Consider the following 24,454-nt stretch of genomic DNA (forward strand, 5'->3'; position numbering starts at 1 on the left):
TTTATAATCATAATAAGAAAAAAAACTATATTCATCTAGTTGTATGTAACATGACTGTGACATGACATAAAGACAACACAATCACTGTGGTTGCATTTACACACAACAGAGAATCTGATTCTTGAGAAACTATGTGTAGCTCGTCCATAATTACAGTTGGTTAACATATAAATGTTACACAGGAGCTCTACACATTTACATGAAACTTATCATGTTTTTATTTCAGTTTTTGTCGGTGGCACTCTTGTTCAGTCATTGTGTCTACAGCTGCTCATGCTTCAAAGTAGATCAGGAATTTAAAAATGTGTGTTTATTAATAAGGACATGGAATTTATTTTAAAGCAATAGTTCAACATTTTGTGAAATATGTTTAATCACTTTCTTGCCAAGAGTTGAAAAATAAAAAAGACATCATTACCATTCTCATGTCTGTATGCAGAATATGAAGCTACAGACAGCAGCTAGTTAGCTTAGCTTAGCATAGAGGCTGGAAACACAGGGGAAACAGCTAGCATGGCTCTGTCCGAACGCAACAAAAGCTGCTACCTACCAGCACATCTAAAGCTCACTACTTAACACATTTTATCTTGTTTATTTGAACGGTACATTGTCTTTTTAGGTTTTTTTGCACAGATTAAACTAACTTTAGAAGTACTGTTAGGAGGATTTTGTGTTCTTTGGACAGGGCCAGACTAGTTTCCCCTCTTTTCCAGCCTTTGTGCTAAGCTAAGCTAACCGGCTGCTGGCTGTAGCTTCATATTTTGCATACAGACATGAAAGTGGTATCTATCTTCTCACCTAACTCTTGGCAAATAAGCAAAATAAAGGTATTCCTTTAACTTTAAATGGTTCCCATGGGGAAATTGAATAATACTACATACATTGATACATTGAGAGCCTTTGTAAAATCCTAGAATGTCACGGAAATATGATTAAACAAGGGAGCTTGTAAAGGCTTTACATATAAGATAAAGTGTGCTTTAACTCCAAAAAAAGTGCTGTTATAAATCCAGTCTCCTGTGTGTGTAAATGCAGCCCACGTTTTGGCATTTAGACTTAATATATTGATTGATTCTTCCGTGATCTGTTGATCATGTCTGTCTGTGTTCCAGTAGATTCCTAGGAACTGGCTGTCCTAAGCCAGCCATACAGTAACTGTGATCCTCTCCATATAAACAGCAACAAGTGACTGTGTGTGTGTGTGTTTTGTTTGAGTAAATGAAGATTATCAGTACTGTTTGGCTTATAGAGAAAACCGCTTACCTGCTCATAATTTATTATTGTCAAATTTGCTGGATTTACCCTCAGTGTGCGAAAGGAAAATAAACTCTGTGTGTGTGTGTGTGTGTGTGTGTGTGTGTGTGTGTGTGTGAGTTTTTGGACTAAATAACATGTAAACAAAATGTTAATGCTTAGGCTTCTGAATGCTAGAAATGGCAGAGCAGTAACTCAAATTGGATCTTATTTACATCTTTAAATGGGACAAACACGCACATCATACTATAAATCACATAGCAGACACAAGTATGCACAGGCCACATGTTGGCACACATACACAAACATGGGTGTACATGCACGGGCACAAAACAGGCACACAAAAAGTGCATATCAACACACAACCACACACACACACACACAGCAGTGTGGCATCAGACATGCTGAAGGTGTATCTCTTTCACTTCAGCTGCAGCATCATCATGAGGTTAGGGTTCACAGCCACAGCAAAGAATTGTGGGAAAGGTGGGCAGGCGGGGTGAAGCGTCTACGTATATTTATTTGTATTACATGTATTTGTATACACTGTGTGTGTGTGTGTGTGTGTGTGTGTCTGAAGGTATGGCAGTAAAACGTTGTGCAAGTGGCATGCAGGCATGCTGTGTGTGTGTATGGAGTGTGTGCAGCTTACAGGTCCATCATTTGTGCCACTGTGCTACAGTACTTAGGCTATATTTGTGAGTGTGTGTGTGTATGTGTGTGGTGTGTGTGTGTGTGTGTCTCATAGTGCTCTAGGTATGATGGTGAATGGCAGAATGGGGCTGCTGGCCTCCAGTTCCAAGGCGGTGAGGAAACACTCTGTGGCAGCGGCGGCGTTGCCCTGAGCCTGCAACACCTCGCCCAGGCTGTTCCACACGTCATGAGCCGTACTGAGGAGAGGAAAAAGGAGGAGCAGAGAAACAAAGAAGAGGAAAAAGGAGAGATTAATAGGAGAAAAAAGAGGAGGCAAGAGGAGAGTCGGATGAAGAGGACAGAAAAAGGGAGGTGAGAGGAAAGGAAAGAGGAGAGAAAAAAATGAAGCAAGGAGAGGAACGGAGATAAGATGGGGAGTAAGTAGAGGAGAGGTGAATCAAGTGGAGAGGAGAGGAAATGAGAAGAGGAAAGGGAGGGAGGAAGAAGAGAGAACAAGGAGGAAGCAGGAGAGGAGGTACAAAGAAGAGAAGCAATAGGAGGAGGCAGAGGAGAGGAAAAATATTGCAGTAAGTGCTATAAAAAATTACAATTAAATTTACACAAATTACAAAAAAACCCATTAAACTGGTACACACACACCCACCTGTTGACCTGCACGGCATCCCTCAGCACTTTTTCAGACAGACTGTAGCGCTGCAGCTGGTGGAGAATCAGACCCTGTGGAGCGGAAGACGAACATTAATAGTCTGCTTGTGTATTTCTGTGCATTTTATTTCACTTCAAGTTCATGATGGTGATGATTATTTAAATTAGACACTAAAAAAAAACGAACTTTATGGTAATTACTAAATTATTACAGCTCACTATTCCCTCACTTGTTTCATCTTTCTTGCAACATTATATATTTAACTGCAGCACTGAATCAGTGAATCATTACCAATACGCTCTATGTGTCATGAACTGCATTACTGGCTACTTTGTCTATTGCAGGTGTTTATATATGAATTCAACCCCCTCCCACATTGCATTACTCCCCTTGAAAAGTGCTGTAAAATAGATGGTAAAGGTACATTCATTTTTTTTTTAAACTAGATATAATAATATGGGTATGAGACAAGTTAAATGAATGTAGATCTGGTTTAAAGTATCAGGAAAACTGTTTATATGAATAACTAAAATATTTGGTAAACTTGTCTGAATGAATCCTTCAATTCTCAGGCACATGTTTTTTTTTTATTTATGTAGTCTGGAAAGTCAGCACGGATGTCAACTGGCTCTCTGAGGGTTTTATACGTCACTTCTATACACTAACTGGTTTAGCATGTTCCTGGCTTCAAGTGAATGTGCAAACAGCAGCAGAGAGCCAATAAGAGAGAAACAAGAAAGACCCAGAGGAGTGTACAGAGAACAAGAGAGGGAGACACTGTTCCCTCTCTTTACAGAAGGTCTAATAGCGCTGTCTCACAGGATTATGGCTAAATACAGAAAACACACAAACCCTCAGGCGCTACAGACACTGCAGGCAGATTGAAGATCTGTAACATTCCCACGAGATCAAACACAAGGACAGAGCAGAGGGAGAACATGAGTGTTTTGTGCATTACCAGTCTCTGCATGGTCTTGACGTGCGTCGGGTTGATGGACAGGGCTTCTTCATACCAGCGTTTGGCCTCGTCTATGTTGCCTCTCAGCTCGGCTATCTGGCCTTTCATGTACAGCACGTTGTGGGAGGTGGGGAAGAGGTTGGCGGCTTCCTGCGTGCAGGCCGAGGCCTCGGCGGGCTTCGACATGCCGATGTACACCTCAGCTGTCAGAGAGACACAGATAAGCGGGAAGAACATTGGGGAGATAAACACACTAAACCAGTGCAGCAGGTTTCCTTTTGTTTTATTAAAATGTGAAACATGCAGCAGTTCCAAAGCTCCATATATTTACTGTAAACAAGTGAGATAATGGTCAGCGTAACTGGCAGCCTCTATCTGATAAAATTTAAGACTGCATTTCCCATGCAAGCTGCTCCGACTGGGACAGAGAGAGGAAATGAGTTTGAACTGTCTGCCTGTCTGTCCTGTGATTGGATGATTATATTAGCTGTGTCGCTGAGCTGGAAATGACCACCTCTGACAGGAAGCAGCTGGAGAGATAAACAGAAGCACAAACAACCTCTGTCCATGTCTCTCTGTGTGTGTGTGCATGGTGTCTGCATCTGTTTATGTAACTCTTCAGTCTGCTTATGTTTGCATCTACAAGTGTCTGCTGGTCATGCAGAAATGAGGATCAGGGCTCAAGTGTACTCTAAAGGAAATCAAATCTGGTGTGTATGCAAAGGCCATCAAACTGCTCCTGCAGGCTAATGCCAGTACATTCATTCCAACCAGGAGGAAGATCATGTGTTTCAGAATGAGATGAGACAAAAAATGATAGCTGACCGGTTGATAAGGGTGTTATATTTTGGTATTTGGTGGTGTAGTAGTAATAGTAGTTTTGATAATTCAATTGCAAATACAGCATTTTAGTTGCAAACTTGCAATTTTACATGACTTAAGTTTGACATCTACTACCAGCAAACATTTTATTCTGCATTATTCGGTATGGGAAGGGTATTTCTCTATAAGCAATGTGTACAAAACACCATCTGTCAATTAAAAATACTGGAAAGACAATGATTTAACATATTTTACCACTCTGGGCAAAACTAGGCAACAAAAGTTGTTTTGAACTCATACAGGATGAGATGTAAAAAATAATGCTGTTTTACACATGTAGCTTCAATTTAATTGGTATTATTTCAAAATCAACATCAAGAAATTTTCGCTACACTTATTTTCAGCTAATAGAGTCAATAAGGCATTCTATGACCTACATGTTTCCTTTTTCACAGTTTGTTGTCTGATACGTTTATATGAACCGCAGGATGTCACACATGTCATCATGTTGAAATGGGGAAAGCCCAGATAAGCCTATACTATGTAAAAGTTTTCAACTTATTAACCAACATGTGGCATGCAGCTGCCTGGAGGTGATGCTTATCAAACCACCTGTCAAATGAAAGTGACACTAACATTTCTTCACTAAAATAAAAGATCAAATGAAATTCTCTTCTAAAGTAGCATCAGAATCAAAATGGCTGCAAACAGGAAACACCATCATTATCTCATCTTGCCTTTTTTCCTCTCTCTAAACCCTATTAAAGATCACAAAAATAAAGCAAAATCATAATCTGTTGTGCCTTCATGTACTGTATGTGTATTTGAATGTGCATGCTCATACCTGCGTGCAGCCAGATCTGAGCTAAAGTCATCCAGGGGTGAAGGGGTCCATGTTTGGGGGCGCTGCTCTGCAGGGAGGAGGCTACCTCAGATAGAGCCTGCTCTACACGACTGGCTGCTATAGATGTAGCATGCACCGAACCTGAGAGGGGCAGAATCAGACAGTTATACATACAGAGCATCGGCCTGAAGGTAATAGATGGTCTTATCACTGAAGCAGCGTTAGGCAGCCATGTGCCACAGTGCAGGCTTTTATTCCAACCAAACACTACAGCAGACGATTTCACTCGTTAACCACAACCTCAGAGAGAAAAGAGGAACCTTCCAAGTGAAATCAGTGTTGTTTGGGTGAAATAAAAAGCTCAAGACTGTCGGCGCACCATGGCGCAAAGTATTTTGTTCCTGCGCTAAAGCCTTTAATCAGTCCACACCATTCCACACGCTGCAACACACAGTGTTATGACCCTGGATTAACCAGGTTAAAATGCATTAATCTCTGCACCACCATGCATAAACACTGCATCACTCTGCACTCTACTGATTAGTAATTGAGAGAAGTGTCGCTCTGATTTTGTCTGATTACATCAGGTTGTTACAGGGATGCAAAATGGCCACTGTGTTGGAACTGCAGATGCACACTGCAGGTCTGTGAAAGCAAAACATAGAATGATGTTTGTGTTGTAAACTCCCATCATGTTTTCCACATTTTTTCCATATGCTTTGATGTTATGTACTGCATATACCTAAATAATGAAGCAAAACTTCTTCAAAGGCACCTCAAACCACCCTTGAAGCATAATCCACATCTCTGCTGTTTATCCATACACTCAATATGTTCCAAACAGTCTATACTAAACATGGTATCTTGTCAAAGACTTCGGTGTGTTTAACCACATTTTCCAATATAAAGAGTGTTAAGAACATGCTGAGTATGCAGATGGTTGGGAGAGAAGTTGAAGTTTTTAGAAGCACCTTTAAAGGGGTGAGCGCTGTATACTGTAAAGGTAAGTTTTGGGTGTAATATCTCTTTAAAGCAGTTCATTCTTTCCATATTTTCATGATACATTTTGACTGAAATGCTAGATTCAACAGTTTCAGTAATGATTCAAACAATGGCAATGCCCAAGACGTGTGAAGTTCATTGACATAATATAAATAAACTCAAGTGTCGAACTGCTTCTAAAGGCTCTTTTGATAAATACTGACTCAACAATGATACTTTTTAAATCAACCATGATCTGTTCTGCGTGCAAATCTGATTATGATTAACATTATAGAATATATTCTTCTGTTGCTCAACGGCCTCATTAAATGCTGTGAAATGAAAAAAAGGTTTTCTTTCTTCATGAAGTTGTCTTCTTGTAGATAGCTGCAAACTCTTAAAAAGACGGGCAAACAATAGTGACTGATCTGAATAGTAACATAGGCGTGTGTGTGTGTGAGGGTGTGTGTGTGTATTAAGGGAAATAGAAACCTACCCATGTGTATAGGATGAGTGAGCTAAAGAGGAAAGATCTGAATATTCAAGGCTTTGTGTGTGCGTGTGAGTGAGCGAGCAAAGAGAGGAAGAGTGTGTTGCTAATAAGTGGATTTAGGGAAATGACAAAAAGGCGAAGTCTCTCTCTCACACACACGTTTAAAGTTGAGTCGCCTGGTTTGAAAGGCACTTGGTGATGAGTACAGCAAATACAAAGACATTAAGGTTGAAACATCATAACATATATTGCTCACAAAATTAATTTTAAATGGATGAAAATCAGAATTAATTACGCTTACAGATGTTTCAGCAGCATTTCCATTTTCCCTACATCCGCCGTTTGGTTCCTGAATTACAATCCTCATGTAAAGGTGCATCACCTTGACACTGAGAGAGAAAGTGTGACTCCGCTGATCCGTCAGTGATTGCTCAAACAGAGAGAGAGGTAGAGAAGTGGGATTTTCATATGGATTGCTTTCACTTGTGCCATTTTGTGCCCCTAACAATATGCGAGTCAATCTGTCAAGATATCACTCAGTGACATTTACAAATTTGCTCACTTCCAGCAGTGACTTTAATTCACACAGCAACACATGCACAAAAGCTTCTAAGTGAATTAAAGGAATACACTGACTTGCAGAAAAAAATGCAGCTAATCACCACAGCTTAAGCTGGTTAGTGTAAGTTTCCCCTGTGTTTCCAGTATGTATAATGCACATTCCTACAGCTGCCAGATGATTAACAGTTAATCTTATATTCATAGAGTATGTACGGTGTGCTTGAGTTAGTATAAATGGCAATAAAACAACTAAACCTTGAAAATAGATGCATGTATTTATTCCCCCATTCAAACCTTCCACAATGGCTTGTTAGATAGCAATCTATCATGGCTAATTAATTATGACAGTGGCAAGAAAACTGAGATCAGACACTATTTGTGTCAATATAATGACCCCACTTTTCTGATGATTAGTGTCACAAGCAAGAAGCTGCTTCTTGTCTGCCTCTCTGGTGTTGCATTGTCTCTCCTTTGCTTTACTGAAAAAGATAAACATGTTGGAAGTGCTTTCTCTGCCTTTTACTTCTCATCGTGCTGCATTATCACCTAATTTTTTGTTGCAAAATCAAACCTGGTGCCACACAATGTATAAAAGAGTGTAAAGGGCCAGTAGAGGCTGCCATATGTCTCATTGATTGAACAATATTGTCCCAGCAATATTCTGTTTTGTGGCTTTCTGTGACAATTTCTTAAAATTATGGTAAGATAATGAGACAAAATACTATGAGTGTGTATGCACAAAACTGTTTTTGGAGAGATGTTCCTTTAAATCATTGTATTCCTTTAAATCATGTACAACCAATAAGAAAAATCTGTACAATTCTCCTAATAACTGGCTGCCGACATCAAGTAAAAGCAAAGGATGTATGTACATATGTTCCTTGCGCAGATATTGTACATATATCCGAACCTCGTCGAGAGAAAGGCAGGTCAACAGGGACCGATGGATGGAACAATGGATGGAAAAAGGAAAGTCAGATGGAGGTTAGATGGCTACTTACAAACAGAAAACATGGAGGAAAAACCTAGAGTGGCGTCCTGAAGGCCGCCTTGAAAAACGGAGGGATGGGAAAAAAAAGAAAGACGATTGTTAATGATTGAAAGAGAGGAAGAGACAGAGAAAGAGATAGATATCCAAATCCTTATGATCAAAAAAAAGAAGAACACAGATTCCCAAAAGGAAAAGTGTACAGCACAACAAGGAGAATTTCATTCTTCACAGTGGCCTTTTAGACCACATCAACAGAGACAGGATGCTTCCACTTGTGCCTTTTTTATACCAACTAAAGCTGTTCAAATAAGTGCTTACTTAGCAGCGACTCTGCATATTTACTGATAATAATTATGTTGACCTAGACTGAATTATCTATTAATTACAGTAAGAAACAGTCTGTAATTTTCAGTAATGGTCACAGTTTTGGTGAATTTGTATTCACCATTTTAAACAATGTAACTATTTTCCAGCTGGCTGAGAAAAATTGTGTTCAGGGAAAAAAAAATGAAAGGAGCTAAATTATTTAACTAAATAACAACCAATATTATTCAGAGAAAACATCATTAGTGGAATAGATGGCAACAAGGAAAGACAACATAAGGTTGGAACTGGGAAACAAGACAAATTAATGTTGGCTGAGATGAAAAATTCTCACAGAGACAGAAAGAGTGGAGGAAGATGCAAAATAGGACCAAAGACAAATGGCCGAGGGACAGGAAGATAGATCTGAAGAGACAGTAATTCAGTAATCAGTGAATAAATAATTTGTTTTGAAAGGAAAAAAAAAGATCCCTACTGATCTCTAAATTCTGGCTGCATCGTTTGTGAGGGTTTGTCATAGTGTTTGAACTGTTGTATGTCAAGTGAGCAGGTGCACATTCACCTGAGTAGGTCAGAAAAATGCAAAGCAACTGCAGCACAACTGCACTCTGATCCACAACCAAAGCATCAGTTTTACAAGTAATCATGCATAGATTTAAAAGGACCATATGATCTACAGCAGGAGAACTATGTGTGACTATGGAACACATCCAAAACTCAGAACATAAGCGTTAGTCAGTTTAGTTTGAAACATGCTTGTGAGGTTTAAACAACAATTCAACTTCAAGATTCACCTTGTCTACAATCTTAGTGAAGTCAACAGACTACAACAGACTGCGATCGGTCATGTTGAGTTTTTGGGACGTCAGCTTGTTGGTCATCTTACTAGTTGAGTAATAAGGAAATTCCAAAAATGAGCCACATGTCCCTGGAAGATTCTTCCTCTTACAAATATGGATATGACATAAGATATGACCAGTAGCGCATGGTGGCAAATATTTACCAAACTTTGCACAAATATTTCTGTATAACACACATTAGTGAGTCACTTCACAGACTTTATGACTCATCTCCACTAGTACGACTGTTATATTAGTTTAAAATCCAGCTAAATGCTAGCTAAATTTTTACCTAAATGCTAAATAGTAGTTTAGCATTTAGCATTGCGGTAATTTGGAGCCACTATTGAGCAGAAGTTACAAACTGTCTCGTTTGCAATCTCATGAATCTGTGAGGTAGTATTTGAGAGTCCTTGATTCAAATCTGACAATGTTTTTTACATGTGATTCAACTCCAGCTTAAAGACTGAGGGCTCTGTCTCGTGCAGCAGAGTCACACACTAAGGTACTGAACTTATGCTCAAGACACAATCAGGTTAGCCGTCTGATATAATCATACTTGATCTTCTGCTTAAATGTAGACAGAAGCTATGAAACTTCACTTACACAGCCACTGACAATGCTTGTCATAACAATGGATGCTCCCAGTCCAGTGATAAGATAATAACATGGTGGGCTTTACTTCCATGTATTTCACACTGACTGGACACTAGAATTAAGTACCAAACATAAAAACATATTAACGGGAAACTGAGCAACTGCAGTTTCATTAATTGTTGATTAATTAAAACTGTGCATTTGGAACTGTTGACTTAACAGACTTTTGGTAACTCAAACTCAACACAGACATGTACGACTGTCTCACACTTTCCACAGGAAGTGAAGGCTGTACTCTAAGCAACGGTGGACTGAACAGTGTAAAGCTAAAAATCACTTCACGTGGTACTTATTTCCTAATACTAGCAATAAACCAAGTTGCATCACCAAGTTGATGAGCTAAATTTTTCAATTTTGAAAATTTTTGTCTTCCTCTTTTTGATATTGCTAGTGAACTAATATCTATAAACATACTGCACAGAGCACCAGAGAAACATGTATTCCAGGAATGGTCTCATTACATAACATCCAAGTTAAGAAATAAGCAAATCTCCCATAAACTCAGTGTGTTCTTTTAGGTCACTCTCCACACCATGCTACAGGCCGAGTGGACGTAGTGGCAGATTACAATTGGAGGAGAGCTGGCGCAGAGTGACGTGGTTGCAAAAGGAGTGAGTCCTGGTCTTGGAGGGCACAGGAGAAGGAGGAGTAGGAGTAGGAGAAGGGGGAGGAGGGAGGAAGGAGGGGTCTTTGGGAGGAGGGACAGGATGGTGAAAGATGAAGACAGGGGAGGAAGGGGAGGACAGCGGGGAGGAGAGCAAGGAGGAGAAGGTGGACATTGTGGATGGGGAGACCGGTTCAGAACCAGAGTGAGAAGAAGAAGAACCTGAGACTAAAAAAAAACAAAAACAGGAAAACACAAATAAGTGACATTAATCAAGGAATAAAGAAAGGAAAGAAACATAAGTTGCTAGTTGCCAATCTCCATACACTGTTGCCAAACTGAAACTGAAAACAATTTTTTTTGTATGTAAAAGTTTATTATTTTTGTGATTGTGGTGACTAAATAACATTAACTGATAGATAAAGTAACCGAGCAACATGTCAAATCAAACAAACTAAAGATAGAAAGAAAAACAAGCTCATGTTGCTGAAAAATGTTGGACCAGAAACCGATAAACAAAAGGGAAAGCAAATTAGGGTAGACATCTTGTTCTGATATCTGTAGTTACCAAAAAGAATGGATCCAAATGAAAAGAGTAAAGAGAAGGTCATCTCTCTCTTTTGATGCCCTTAAAACATTGTTAACAACAGGTGATTTCACCCCAAAAAAAGACTAGAACAAGAGAGAAAATAATCAGTGTGTGAATGTATGTTTACTGAACAAAGATAAGCACAACTGGATTAGTTTCATTGGATGGGTGCTGCGGGTCCCTGAAGAAGAGGGGAAAACCTTGTACATGTGTGTGTGTGTGTGTGCGTGTGTGTGTGTGTGTGTGCCTACCAGTATCAGGGTCACTGAAGTCAGGCAGAGTCATGGCGTTGAGCTGTCGTCTGTCTGCTATGGCTCTATCCAATAAACTGCTGCCACGCCCCGAATCACTGCCACAAACACGCATGTATGTACACACAGCCACAGATACACATACAGACACACAAAACAATTCATGCGTTTGAATGTTTTTGTATTGCGTTGGTTGCTAAGCAAACATGCTCTCCAAAAGAACGAGCTAATACTATTATTTTGCTTCTGTTACGCTTTGTTTTCTTACTGTCTGTAAGAAGAGTATTAGTTTGAAGATCCCTTACAGACATGTTTTAAAATATGTAAAGATACTTTGTGTGGAATAATTACACCAATAAATTCAGTCACTTTGTTAAAACCTTTAAAATTACAGTTATTTATTCTCCCTTATAGAAAAATTCAGAATGTAAGAATATGCAAATATGTTACATTTCAAAAGTTTAACTGCTGGACACAAGATGTCTATTACTTCACTGTAAAGTCAGTTTTCTGTGTATGTGCATGAACACAGGTTGCACCACACAAACCAGTTCTTATGTAGAGATTAGTTGGTACTAAATATTTACACCCAGTAACTGCTTGGTGGAACTGTTGTGTAAATAACTGAACTAACTAACTGACCCGTTTAAACGCTAACAGGAAATATCAAAATAGTGTTTCATAATCAAGTAAACTGGGAAGATTTTAAACTACATTTCACAAAAATAACAGTATAACTTGAATAGCAAAAGTTAATCCAATAATGTGAGACTAAATGACTAAATAGCATTGATTAGGTTAGCATAATTGGATATTTCCCTCTAATTCTACACTGCATGAATGCTACTAACTCTAGAAAACATATTTCTCTGTGGACAGCTGCTACAGATGTTTCCTCGCCACCAATTTACTAAAGTCTTTACTAGCTAAGATATTCCTTAAGTTTTAATGATGCAATTAGATTCAGTAAATCTAGCAAGTATCTACTAAGAACTTTACACATTAACTCATCATGGATTAAAATAAAACCAAGACAAACATCCGGATTGCTATTTGCATTTGGGGAGTGTGTGTGTGTCAGAGTACCTGGGGTTGGTAAGATTGTAAAAGCTCTTCCATATCTGCAGCATATGTTTACAGGTAAGCAGAGCTTCCTCTGGGCCTCTACACATCGTCTCCAACTTCACCTTGGTATACAGCAGACTAGAATACAGCAACATACAAATAAACACACGCTCAGCTGACCTCAATCCAGTGAAACAAAAAAAAAGACACTTTGTATGTGCTTTCCCAGCAACCATGCCCATGCGGGCCCACTGTGGGGCCCGCATGGGCATGGTCCACTAATCCCACGTGGACCCCATGTGGGTAAGCCTATGCGGGGCAGTTTTGCCCTTTGATGCCCCTCTGTGGGCTTTCTGTGGGCAGGCCCACCGCTGGACTTGCCCACAGAAAGCCCACACGGGCTCCCGTGTGGGATAGCCTGCAGAGCCCACAGCACTTTTGCCCTTTGGGGTCACCGTGATAGTTTCCCACAGAATGACCACACAGACCCCCCTGCAGGTTAGCCTCTGCAGGACCCACAGCAGATTTACTTGTTCAGGCCCAATGAGGGTTTTCTGTGGGAAACCCACTGTGGGCTTGCCCACAGAATTCCCACACAGACCCCCCTGTGGGTTAGCCCGTGCAGGGCCCAAAGCAGTTTTGTCCTTTGGGGCCACCATGGGGGTTTCCCGTGGGATAGCTACTGTGGGCTTGCCCACAGAATGCCGACACAGGCTCCCCTGTGGGATAGTCCATGCAGGAACCAAGGCAGTTAACCAAAAGGACTGGAATGTAAAATTTAAATCTGTGTTTGTGGTAAGAAACATATCAGTTTATTTGAAGAGAACTGATTGGCTGTAGTACCTGTCACTGTTTGTTAAAAGTTTTGATCTGCTGAAGGCCTTTTGATTGTTTTTCTCACCCTAATCCCAGCAAACATGCCCCTTTGAGGCCTATGTGGGGCCACTGAAGGAAGAAAAATGAGCCCTGCAGGGGCCCCATTATCAGCGTGAAACACAGGGCACATGGTGCCCCAGTGGGACAGCCCACACCCAGCCCAAAGTGTGGGCTGAGTGTGAGCCCTACTGAGGCCCCTGTGGGCCCGCAAGGTGCCCCAGTGGGTCCAGGTGGGATGTGTGGGCCCCACCCAGGCCCACATGTGCCCCGCATTTCACGCCGGTAACGGGGCCCACAGTGGGCTGCCCTTGCGGGGCTCATTTTATTCCCACAGTGGCCCCACATGGGTCCCAAAGGGGCATGTTTGCTGGGTTAAATCGAGTGTTGTGTTAGTGTTTGTGTCTTACTTGAAGTTCTCGGGGTATTCGGACAGGGCCATCTCTATAATATTGAGACCGTCGTGGTAGTGTTTCTGTGCAGAGAGCAGCAGGGCCAGCAGATGAAGGGAGTGAACATCATCCCCTTGAAGCTGCAACGCCTGTCGAACATATCCTAGTGCCTCTGGAATCTACATACACACACAAAAACTACAGGTTTTCACTACAGTTGGAACAAAAAGCACCATGTAAAGTGACAGATGTATAATTCCTTGATAGTTGCTGACTTTCACTGTCTGATATTCACACCTCAAGCTTCCATGGTTTTGACATAGTGATTATATGTTGTATTACCTGTCTGGACACAGCCAGCTGCAGTGCCAAGTAGAAGGCTGCTAGATGGTCAGTAGGAGACAGACTCTGAGCTCTAAACAGAGAAAGAGAGATTTTATGTTCAGACATGCTGAATAAAAAAACCTTATAAGATTAGATGAAACTTTAAAGAGCCCTGTGGGGAAATTGAGTTGCTGCAGTATCAAAAACCGTGAAAGAGAAACAAAGACAGTAACGTGTAAAAATTAAACCAGAGGATATTTAAACATTTAGACACAAGTAACAACTGTAACACTATATTAATAAGAAGAATGTATGAGTAGGACATATTGCAGCATTTTAACAACGTGATAAAATACAACCACATGTACAGAAATAGTCCTAATGTTGAAAGTATATGTGCATTATAGTCTTGTTCTAATATATCCATCACTATCAGAACATATTTATAGAGAGAAGTTGCCTAAGGATAGAAATGAGTGCCAAGTCATATACTGTGTGCACAGATGAAAAGCTGTACAGGCAGACATAAGGTCAAACAATAAAAAACAAAATGCAATAGCCTTGTAGGGTAGTAACTTTAAACCATTCCTTATTTAGCTAGAGTGAAAAAGGAAGTTGTGCTGTGACAAACAGTGCTTGAGGGAGAGATGAGTGTGAAAGAGAAAACAGAGAGCAGGATGGCTCAGTCCCAACCTCTGGAAGGCTCCCAAAGCTTTCCTCTGGTACTCCTCCTGTGTGCTTCGCAATGATGCTAAAGAGGCGCAGAGAGAGAGGAGCAGAAAGACAGACAGAATGCAGTCAGGCACACTATGTATTAATACAACATCAGTGAAACAATAAAACAATATTTAAGAGAGTCTTTCAAGTCTTGAAGTATCTCTATGTGAAAACATCAGATAGGGAACAACACTAAGTGAAGTTTTAATGTTAATTCTGTCAAAGTAAGAAACAACACCAAATCCCAACTAGGGAATATCATCCTGTCTTGTAAGGGTTAGATACACACACAAACACACACACGCTTACCATCAGTGGCTTTGAGGCTGTAAACCAGCCCAATAGCCAAGTAGCCTTTGGCTCTGAACTCAGCTGCTTTCTCTCCCATATCAATCACTGTCTTTGCAAAGCACTCCCCCTCATCCAACTGGATTGAGTAGAGAGACACGTAAAGAGAGAGCATGGAGAAAAATGGGAAGAAATGAAGGGGTAAAATGGCAAAACAAAGGTGTCCAGTAGGGCATTACAAGATAAAAAACTGACTAATCTGACAGTGTATATACACAGAAGTGCATCTAAAGCCAACCTCACCAAAACATCTGTGATTTTGGGATAGTTACACACATCAAGCTGTGTTTGAACTTATGGCTGCAGGACGGCCCTTACCCAGTGCAGGGGTCCGATACACAGTTTGACAGCCAGCAGCGGGATGGTGGGGTCATCGGGCTTTAGACGAATACACTCCTTAAGAACTTTGACAGCACGAGCTGATTTCCCTGCTGCCATTAGCGACAAGGCGAGCTGGTACCACAGATGGAACTCCTCAAAGGCAAACTTCATGGCTCTCTCCAAACACTGGAGATGTAGGAAATAGGATACATTTTATTAGTGTTATTAAGGTATCTGTAAACTTCATGTGGTTGAAGAGCAGATTAGATTGTAATAAAATAATTATTTGTTCAGGGACATAAATGTGATAAAGAACTTAAGTGTAGTGTAATTCCATGTGGGTGTACTATGGGCTTTATCACTTTTCACAATCATTATGATTGCAATAAGTTATTCAGAACCATGACTGTGACTATGTAGCCCATGAGGTATTATTCACCTCTGACAACATCTCGTACTGCCCTCTCCTGCCCAGAGCTATAGTCAGCAGGTCGTACACCACAGAGGCAGACTGTAGGCTGATGATGCGATCATTATTGTGTTCAGGGATCCTGCTCAGGACAGCGTCACGGTTAGCCTGGAGTACACACAAGCAAAGATATTAATATAGAAACGACTCTCAGTTCCAAAGCCAAGTGTGGGATTCATTGTTTTAGAGAGGAGTGTGAAATATTTTCCACTGAGTGTTGGCTCTTACCATGGACTCACTGATGAGGAGCAGCAGCAAAGCTTCTTCTGTGTTCTCCTGAGGGCAAAACAGACTGAGAGAGAAAAATGCAGAGAGTCAGAAAGATGGAGTTGGAAGGAGAAAAGGAAAAAAAAAATGAAGAAAAAGTGACAAGAAAGAAGATGGAGAAAGTACATTGGCAACAAGATACTTTTGGAGCCACGTTGGCCATTTTCCACTATATTCCCAGTTCAGCATCAACCAAATCACATTATCACTTACTTCTCTCCCGAGTACATTCGTGGGCGTCGGCTTAAGCTGTAGTTCTTGCTGTGAGTGTGTCCTTGCCGTGTGTGATCATCCAATGGTGACACGGTGGGTGGGTCTTCCAGAGGAGACCAGTAACTCTGTTCGCACATTCCTCTGAGCAAGATCTCTGCAAGCTGTCTGGCTATGGTCTACACACACACACACATACATACACACATTTGGCAAAGATACTCTGGCACCAACAGCGCAGTCTGTTTACTTGGGGCTTACTTTGCTTCTAATATACAGTACTTAGAATACAGTTATATTAACAATTCATTCCATTGTATAAACTGTAATCTGGACTCTTTATTCATCATGTACAAACAAGATCAATTATTAATCCTGAGGTTTATGTTTGCCCTTAACGTTTCTTAAAGTTTTTCCTCACAACTTGGAAATATTAACATTCTACAGATTAAGGCATTGTGTAAATAGTTTGGTATTAAAGGGGTAGCAGCATCATGTTTAAGTAAGCCCAACAAGAAGCTGGAGGAAAGTGAGACGTCGACATCTCCCATCTGTGACCTCACAAAAGCCAACCTCTAAACTCATCCCTCACCATGCGCAGGTTCTGGGTAGTTCTGGTCTCAATAGCCCGAAGGATCTCTCGAAATCGGCCCACACCGTGTGTTAGGTTGCTATGGCAATAAAGACAGGAAACAGGACAAAAAAAAACAAACATTTGGAATCTTCAGTATGTGTACAGTACCAGTCATAAGTCTGGACACACCTTCTGATTCACTTGAATGAGAGGGTGTGTGTAGCATCACTATCAGATATCGCTTTGCACCAGTTTCAAGATGACACAGCAAAAGTCTGTCTTAAGGTGATTTTCTAACGCCAAGTAAATAAATCCCCGATATTAACATTCACATATCTTAGGACTTTGATCTTTGTTTTTATATATATATATATATATATTTTTTTTTTTTTTTTTTTTTTTTAGTTATTTCATGCTGTGCTAGGCAATTTTGAATGCTGGCTGCTCCAAATGAGGGCAAGTTTTTAAAGGCTGTTACACCCAGTAATTATGTACCATGATGTGGGTGAACTTCCTGTGTGATTAAGTCTTTATACCTGACACTAGGTTATAGTCTCAGGTGTAAACACTTAATCACACATGATGAATAAGGAACAGTGTCTACATTTTTTAAGTTCCTTCTCTTTCCCACTTCTGACACTGAGATGGATTGTAAAAAAACAATGCCCTACTACTGGGCAAAAAAACTAAAAAGAGCTGACATGGTCCTGGAACTATCTCTGCTGTATGTGGAACAACAGCTGCACTCTGTACGAAACTTAAATGTGTTGACACTTTTCTGCTTTTTTCCACATCAGCATTTTTGCAATACTGTAACTGTGAAGTGGGTGGAAAATTTCCTCCGGAGAAAGACTTGTTGCACACACACACACACACCTCTAAACTTAAAAACAGTTCAACTTTTGAGGACAATGAAAGTGCCAAATACAAAAATATTTTTTTCTCTAAATGTTGTCTTTTTTGTGGCTCGGTTATGACTCACACCGTCTGTATCTGTCCATCAACACCTGTCTTGTTCTCTCTTACCCATTCTTGAAGTGGATGACATGGGCTCTCTGCAGGCCTGTCTCCAGGAAGTAGCCCAGTTCCTGTTCCTGGGCCACTGGGCCGGGCTTTGGGCTGCGGTTTTGAATTCCAGCTGACAACGCCTGCAGAAACATACAGAGATAAAGTAAGAAATAAAAAGACGACAGACATCATAGAAAAAGTACTGCCTTAAATCCCCCTAACCTACATTTATGATGTCTTCTATTTAAAACATTGAGTAGAATGGTCACAAATCTGTCAATGTATGTCAATGTGGTTACAGTATATTTTTAATAGCAATGCAAAAGGTTAGTTTTCTGCAAACAGCAGCTGTGCAAATTAAACTGAAAACAACATGCCTTCCTAAGTCAGTTGTCTGTGTACCAGCTACGTTTTTATGTTTACAGTAATGTCTGATTGAAAATTTCTCAGTTTTTCCGTAGCTATGGTGAGAACTGTCAGCCTTCAGACTGATCAAATTTAGTTTATTTATATGTATAAATCTGGACAATAAATTCTCAATGGAAATGCAGGCTCTGATATCACTTTCTAAAGGTAGGATTTCACAAGATATGAATTGGCTCCTTAAACCTAACAGACATTCTCCAAATAAAGAGGAAGAGATTTGTTTGTCAGTTGGCTGTCATGGGCGTTAATGCATTAGTCAGACTTCCAAACTGTCAGCAGAATATTCACCGCACACCCACAGGGATTGCATAGCACATGGGAGTTCAGACGATAACAAGATATTTGATGAATGCCTGTTTTATCAGATAATTGTGTCAATTTAATTCACTGAAACACTCACACACACCTTCTCAGCCTCCTGCAGGTAGAGCAGAGCGATGTCTCCAGACTTCTCATAGCAGGTGATGATTTCCTGATCTCGATCCGTTGTGCTCCTATTGGATGAAGGAGATCCAGTGTTCTTATTGGACAAAGATGGAGAGGCAGCTGGGACTTTCTCTAGACACAGACCTGGGGGAGAAAGGGAGAGAGAAGATTTAGGGTGACAGAAAAAAAAAAATGTGACCAAGGACCAAGAAATACAGAGTTTCAGGACAATTGATTGTGCATTTTTTGTACACTGGAAAGATCTTCTTCTCTAATGATTGCTTCTCTGTAGATTTTTTATATCCAGTAGAGATGATATCAAACCTACCTACAATTCAAAACATAATCAATAATTTATAGTCGGCACATTGATATCTTATCAAACATAAATGACTGGCTACATTTACTTGCGTTCGATTGGCCAGAGAAATTGTACTCTGTTACACAGACAAACTAGAGAAGAATGAAAATAATGAAGGATAACGCCACCTGAATATTAATTATTTAAGGACAAACAGAGATGTCTGATGTGTGTATGTGAGCGTCGATGCTTAGTTATTGCGGTTTATACCGCAGCTGTTGATCAGCAGTGACATTGTACTCCCACCATGTGGTGCAAAGCAGTACTGCAGAGATTAAGGCTGATTGGACTGATAGTAGGTGAAGTCAGGTGAAGAAAGACACAAGATGTAAAATGATGACTGGTTTTGTGTGTGTTTCTACCTTTAGTAGCGTAAGCCTCTGCTATCATAGACAGCCTATAAACAGGAGCTCCCGCCAGCTGCATGTCCTCCATGTTCACCCTGCTGTAGTGACCTGTCAATAGATCAATTATATATCAATGGGTACATCAATCAATACACTAATATTGTACATATACAATCAATGGCACTTTTTTTGATAATGAAATCATGCAGTGAAAAAATACAAAATATTAGTAAACCAGTGGAGTGTGTTCGCTACCTAAAGCATCTCTGTATTCTCCCTCCACATAGCAGAGTTTGGCCATGAGCAGGCTCGCTTCCTGGAGGTAGTCGGCCTGGAGGACAGAAAACATAAATCTGAAAGGTCAAAATATTAAAAACAGGAAACATCTTAAGTTTGGTTCCCATCTTCAGATCTTTATGTGCGGATTTTGAAAGGCTTGCATGAGCCACTGTTTTTTTTGGCACCAAATGATCTGATAGAAACTGAAATCAATTTGTATAATAAACGATATACACTCAAGAATGGTTTGCAAATTGTCTACCAAACCAAGACAGGCATTCAGTTCATTTGTCAGTCATCTCTCCATCCAGTTACCTTGAGGTTTCCTCTGTCCAGAGCAGCAGTGAGGTGTTTCCTGACCTCCACCAGTTTAGGTCGCGGGCCCCTTGGACTGGCTCCCTGTTTGATTGGATTCTCCTTCAGGTATGTCTGAAGCTTGCATTCCCCCAACAACAGCTCCCCTAGGTCATCTACACACACACATATGATAAGAACAACAATCGTTAATCTACAGTATAGCCCGACCAATGTAGGATTTTTGAGGATGATACAAATATTGCTGTTGTGTTTTTTGTAACAGTTTCAACCAAGAAATGTACAGGATATTTTACAGTTGAAAAATAAACTTTTACTACTTCCTAATGAACTAACTATAGAATACTGACACTGCTTACACTTCAATATCCTGTCATTTATTGACAAACACTCCAATACTAATATTTGTGCAATGATCTACTGATTTATCGGTTGGGCTCTAATCTACAGCGTACCTATTGGTCCACAACCATTTAACAGGCTTGAGGTACATAAAATATAGTCAGTCTTGGATCAATCTGACAGTTTAAATCAACCAATCTAAAGCCAATCTAAGGTAGATTAGAAATAAATCTAAGAGCTATATGATTAGTTGACCACTATACACGGTACTAACGCCAATCTAAGATCAATCTACAGCCAATCTGAGGTCTATCTAATACTGACACTGCACCTGCTGTGCTTATAAACATACCAGCTAGAATTATGTATAGACTTATATAGGAACAAGCTTCTAAATTGTGTGTGTGTTTAGAGGTTCAAAGGGTGAAATAACCAGTAATCCTGTCACTGATCCCAGTCAGTGACCAGAGCTCACAGTGCTCATTACATTCCATAATGGGAGCTTTTTTTCAGAAGCTTCAGAAATGGACTGAAACTGTAAAACACATAACAAAAGCAATGACTCTAAATTATTTATATTTATTCTATTCTAATAATCACATTTAGTCAATGTGATAACGACATGCCCGAGCATTTCTCACCAAGATGAAGATTAAGACATAAGACAGAAATATTGTCAAAGCTTTCTGAAATGATTCCACTGAATGTCAGCAGACCTTGGTCCCAGTTGGGGTCAGAGGATTTTAAACTTTGATTCACAAAAGTCTTTGAAATAATTGGTTTCATCCAGCAATTACACAATGGAACAGGAGCAATTCCTCTAATTGCTTCCTTGGCTGTGGTTGCTCACCTACATCTTTTTTCCCACATGAGATAGAGCTCTTAATGTTTGGCCTTTACTTTCTGGAGTAATCTCTCAGCAACTGGTGTTTGGCTGCTACAGCTTTAATAACTGTATTACACTGTCATACGGCTATCTTGACAGGAGACCAGGGACAGAACAGCAGATCAATCACACTGAAAGTCTTCATGTTAATGAAATACATTACCCACCATTCCTTGGCCATTTGCAGAGGTGGTAAGATAGAGTACATACACACCAGCAGCAGAAGAGAAACTACGATACATTTTCAGCATGACAGGGTCTGGATATTTCTCAGTTTGGAAAATCCATTTGCGAATTTATTTCTTCTAATTTGTTTTGTCTGTGTTCCATTATAGGCCTCCTGTTGAATACATAAGTCTGTATTTGTTGTTGTATGTCTCTTTTTGTCATGCTTTGTATGTCCTGTCAATCATTTATTTTGCACTTCCAATTAAACATAATAATAATTCTCTTAAAATCTGAAAAGGGTGTCCGAGGCTATGTCAAGAAGTAAACTCCCTGTCTTTTATTTTTTACCCATCACTGTATTTATAGAAAGCATGACTTACAATATGTGTGACAATGATACAATAACAGAAAACAATTAGGCATCATGATGAAATATAGATAACATAAAGGACATGACTTCACTTTCAGTGTGTTGATACAGATCACTGCAAATTAAAGTAATAAATAAACAGAAAAGGTGGGCAATATAATCAGATTTCTTAAAATATTATTGGAGCATATTGATTGTATGTGCACATTGCACAAAATGAGAAAATGACCACAGCTTTGTGACTGACAGTATTTGTTCATTTTTACCGTTCAGCATCAGCAGGGACTTGGACAGATACCAATATCACAGTAAAAAATCTGCCAATTTTGAATGTGCTGCTGCTTTGGAAAATGTATGCGCATCCTGGAGCAAATGTTAACACATGTAATTAAGATCTAGATTGTTGTGGTATATTCAGCATCAGTAAAACCCAACAGTGACTGTTCTACTTCAGTAAATAGACGTGTTGTTATTCGCCCTCCATTGGTAAATTTGATGGTGGTGAACGCAAAAAGTGCACCAATGTGTTTGTTGCTGTATGTCGATGATTATCAAAACTTGTCATACAAGTCAAGCAGAGACAACATTTGTAAAATGACGGATTCATGAGAGGAGTTCAACATGACGGGAGAGAGAGAGAGGGAGAGCTGTCAGAGAGGAACTAAAGACAAGAGGGAGTTCTCCATGTCTTATCATCACACTGTCTCCATACATACACACCAAACAGCCCAAAAAGGTGGTAATATCCCTAGTGAAAAAAGTCTCCCTCTTGACCTTTGCTAGCTAACTGGCACCGTGCTGTAGAGCTCCCCGCACCGGCTGCCCCTATCAGGAAACACCGAGGACTCACACCGGGGAGAGGGCCCTGTAACACACACACATCTTTCTTACCGTTGGATATTAGTTTAGCCGAGAGCTGCCGCACTAACTCCGGTATCTTATCCCACTGGCCCTCTGAACGGCACCGCTCTATCTCGGTCTCCAGCCGTGAGCCTGACTTCCTCGCTGTCATTTTGGGACCAAAACACCTCAGCAGAGGATCCCTCACAGTCTGCTACGTAGCAGCGTCAAGCTGACGCAGACAACAGACACAGCTTCCGGTCACTGCTTTCGAAATAAATCTTTGATTATCGATCAGAATCATCTTTATTGGACATGTATGTTTACAAATACGAGGAATTTGACTTGTTGTGGTGCATAACTGTCAAAATATACACAAAATTAAAGATAGAGTCTGTTTCAGTGGGGGTCCTGTATGGAAGTTTTTATTGGACTTTTAATAGTTGTAACCCACAGAAGACAGTCCACAAATGTGTACCATGATCAACAAATATCTCACTATCCACAAACATGTTTTTTTTATTTGTTGTGTAAAGTCATATCCACAACAATATAGAGCGATGTGCAAATATGCATAACGTGCACATATTTTAATTTCACATAAAAAATGCTATAGGTTTTACAAATGTAAATAGTTTCACCACAAAAATACATGTGAAGTGATATTTACGCATTTTTGGATCAATTTGTAGATGTGAAAGGGTTTTGCACATTTGTTGTTCGCTTCCTGTCAGTTTGTGGGCCACGTGACATGTGTGACTTCCCTCCTATTTGTTTGCAGATTTTTGTCCAATTCGTACCGCAGCTGACCTGTAGGAAACATCCACAAACGTGAGGTGCAGTTACCAGCTACACCAGCAGGTGGAGACACTCCCTCTCATGAGCTGACAGGATTACAGTCTGTACTGGAAGAAGGTACAGGTCAGAGGTCAGTACTGTAGACCCAGGTCAGATGTTGGTACTGTAGATACAGGTTAGAGGTCGGTAATGTAGATACAGGTCAGACGTCGGTACTTTAGATATAGGTCAGAGGTCAGTACTGTAAATACAGGTCAGAGATAGGTACCTGATGACTAAGTGCTCCCCCACTACCGCTACCACCACTGCAATGTCTGACTGTAAATTTTGTCCTTGGCAGTAGCTGTAGAACGAGTACACACAGCTCTCATGTTAACTGTAATGCTTTTGTTTTGTGTTCACTGTTTTTCCATTTACTGACTGATTCAGTTTGCTATAAATCCTGAGCTTTAGGGGGAATAATTTCACTGTACAGTCACATTTATATCAGATGATTACAGCACTTACAAAAAAGACCATTTATTCATATTCATATTCTTATTTTGTCTGTCTCACAATAGTATTTCTCTTCTCCCTTTTATTTACACGCTTTACAGTACGTGGACATTTTTATTTTATGTGGACTACTGTACTGTCTACCTCTGCTGGAAGCAATATGAATTTATCATATTTATGACTTCAAGGAGTATCTGAGAGAAAGATTTGCAGCTCAATACCTGTGAGCTGTTTCTACTTTTCAAATACATAAACATAAATTACTGTAGTGAGACAGCAATTTAAAGTTTTTCATTAGCCTAAGGTTTTTTCATAATTCTGACGAGTAAACATTATCCTTGAAGGGGTATTTTGGGACATTTTGT

The 24,454-nt window shown here is 40.1% G+C and overlaps 1 protein-coding gene across 6 annotated transcripts; it reads right to left on the bottom strand.

Moving 5' to 3' along the window:
• Positions 1–1,389: 1,389 nt before the first annotated feature.
• ttc7b (tetratricopeptide repeat domain 7B) lies at positions 1,390–23,051 on the bottom strand. 6 transcript variants are annotated; one of them, XM_044374986.1, is made up of 23 exons: positions 22,848–23,051; positions 20,191–20,345; positions 19,852–19,927; positions 19,612–19,704; positions 18,869–19,032; positions 18,055–18,176; positions 17,047–17,125; positions 16,458–16,633; positions 16,206–16,269; positions 15,948–16,085; positions 15,506–15,694; positions 15,149–15,266; positions 14,816–14,873; positions 14,141–14,213; positions 13,817–13,977; positions 12,555–12,671; positions 11,469–11,566; positions 10,593–10,856; positions 8,215–8,262; positions 5,179–5,319; positions 3,513–3,715; positions 2,552–2,625; positions 1,390–2,144 (listed from the first exon to the last, which is right to left on the bottom strand). In XM_044374986.1, exons 1-23 carry the CDS (start codon positions 22,966–22,968, stop codon positions 1,997–1,999), a joined length of 2,880 nt encoding a protein of 959 aa, XP_044230921.1. In that variant the 5' UTR covers positions 22,969–23,051; the 3' UTR covers positions 1,390–1,996. The 6 variants fall into 6 exon arrangements, with proteins under 6 accessions (XP_044230921.1, XP_044230920.1, XP_044230923.1 ...); XM_044374985.1 differs by having other exon boundaries at positions 18,863–19,032; XM_044374988.1 differs by lacking the exon at positions 10,593–10,856 and having other exon boundaries at positions 18,863–19,032.
• Between the last annotated feature and the right edge of the window lie 1,403 nt (positions 23,052–24,454).

Source organism: Thunnus albacares, chromosome 15 (genome assembly GCF_914725855.1).
Source record: "Thunnus albacares chromosome 15, fThuAlb1.1, whole genome shotgun sequence".
Taxonomy (NCBI): domain Eukaryota; kingdom Metazoa; phylum Chordata; class Actinopteri; order Scombriformes; family Scombridae; genus Thunnus; species Thunnus albacares.

What these genes read in the sequence shown, in the direction of transcription:
- ttc7b (XM_044374985.1), bottom strand. Translation starts at nt 22,968, where the DNA reads ATGACAGCGAGGAAGTCAGGCTCACGGCTGGAGACCGAGATAGAGCGG. An exon ending in AGAATACAGAGATGCTTTAG is followed by an intron (nt 19,705 to 19,851) that starts GTAGCGAACACA and finishes ATCTATTGACAG; the next exon opens with GTCACTACAGCAGGGTGAAC. An exon ending in GCTTTGGGAGCCTTCCAGAG is followed by an intron (nt 14,214 to 14,815) that starts GTTGGGACTGAG and finishes TTCTCTGTTTAG; the next exon opens with AGCTCAGAGTCTGTCTCCTA.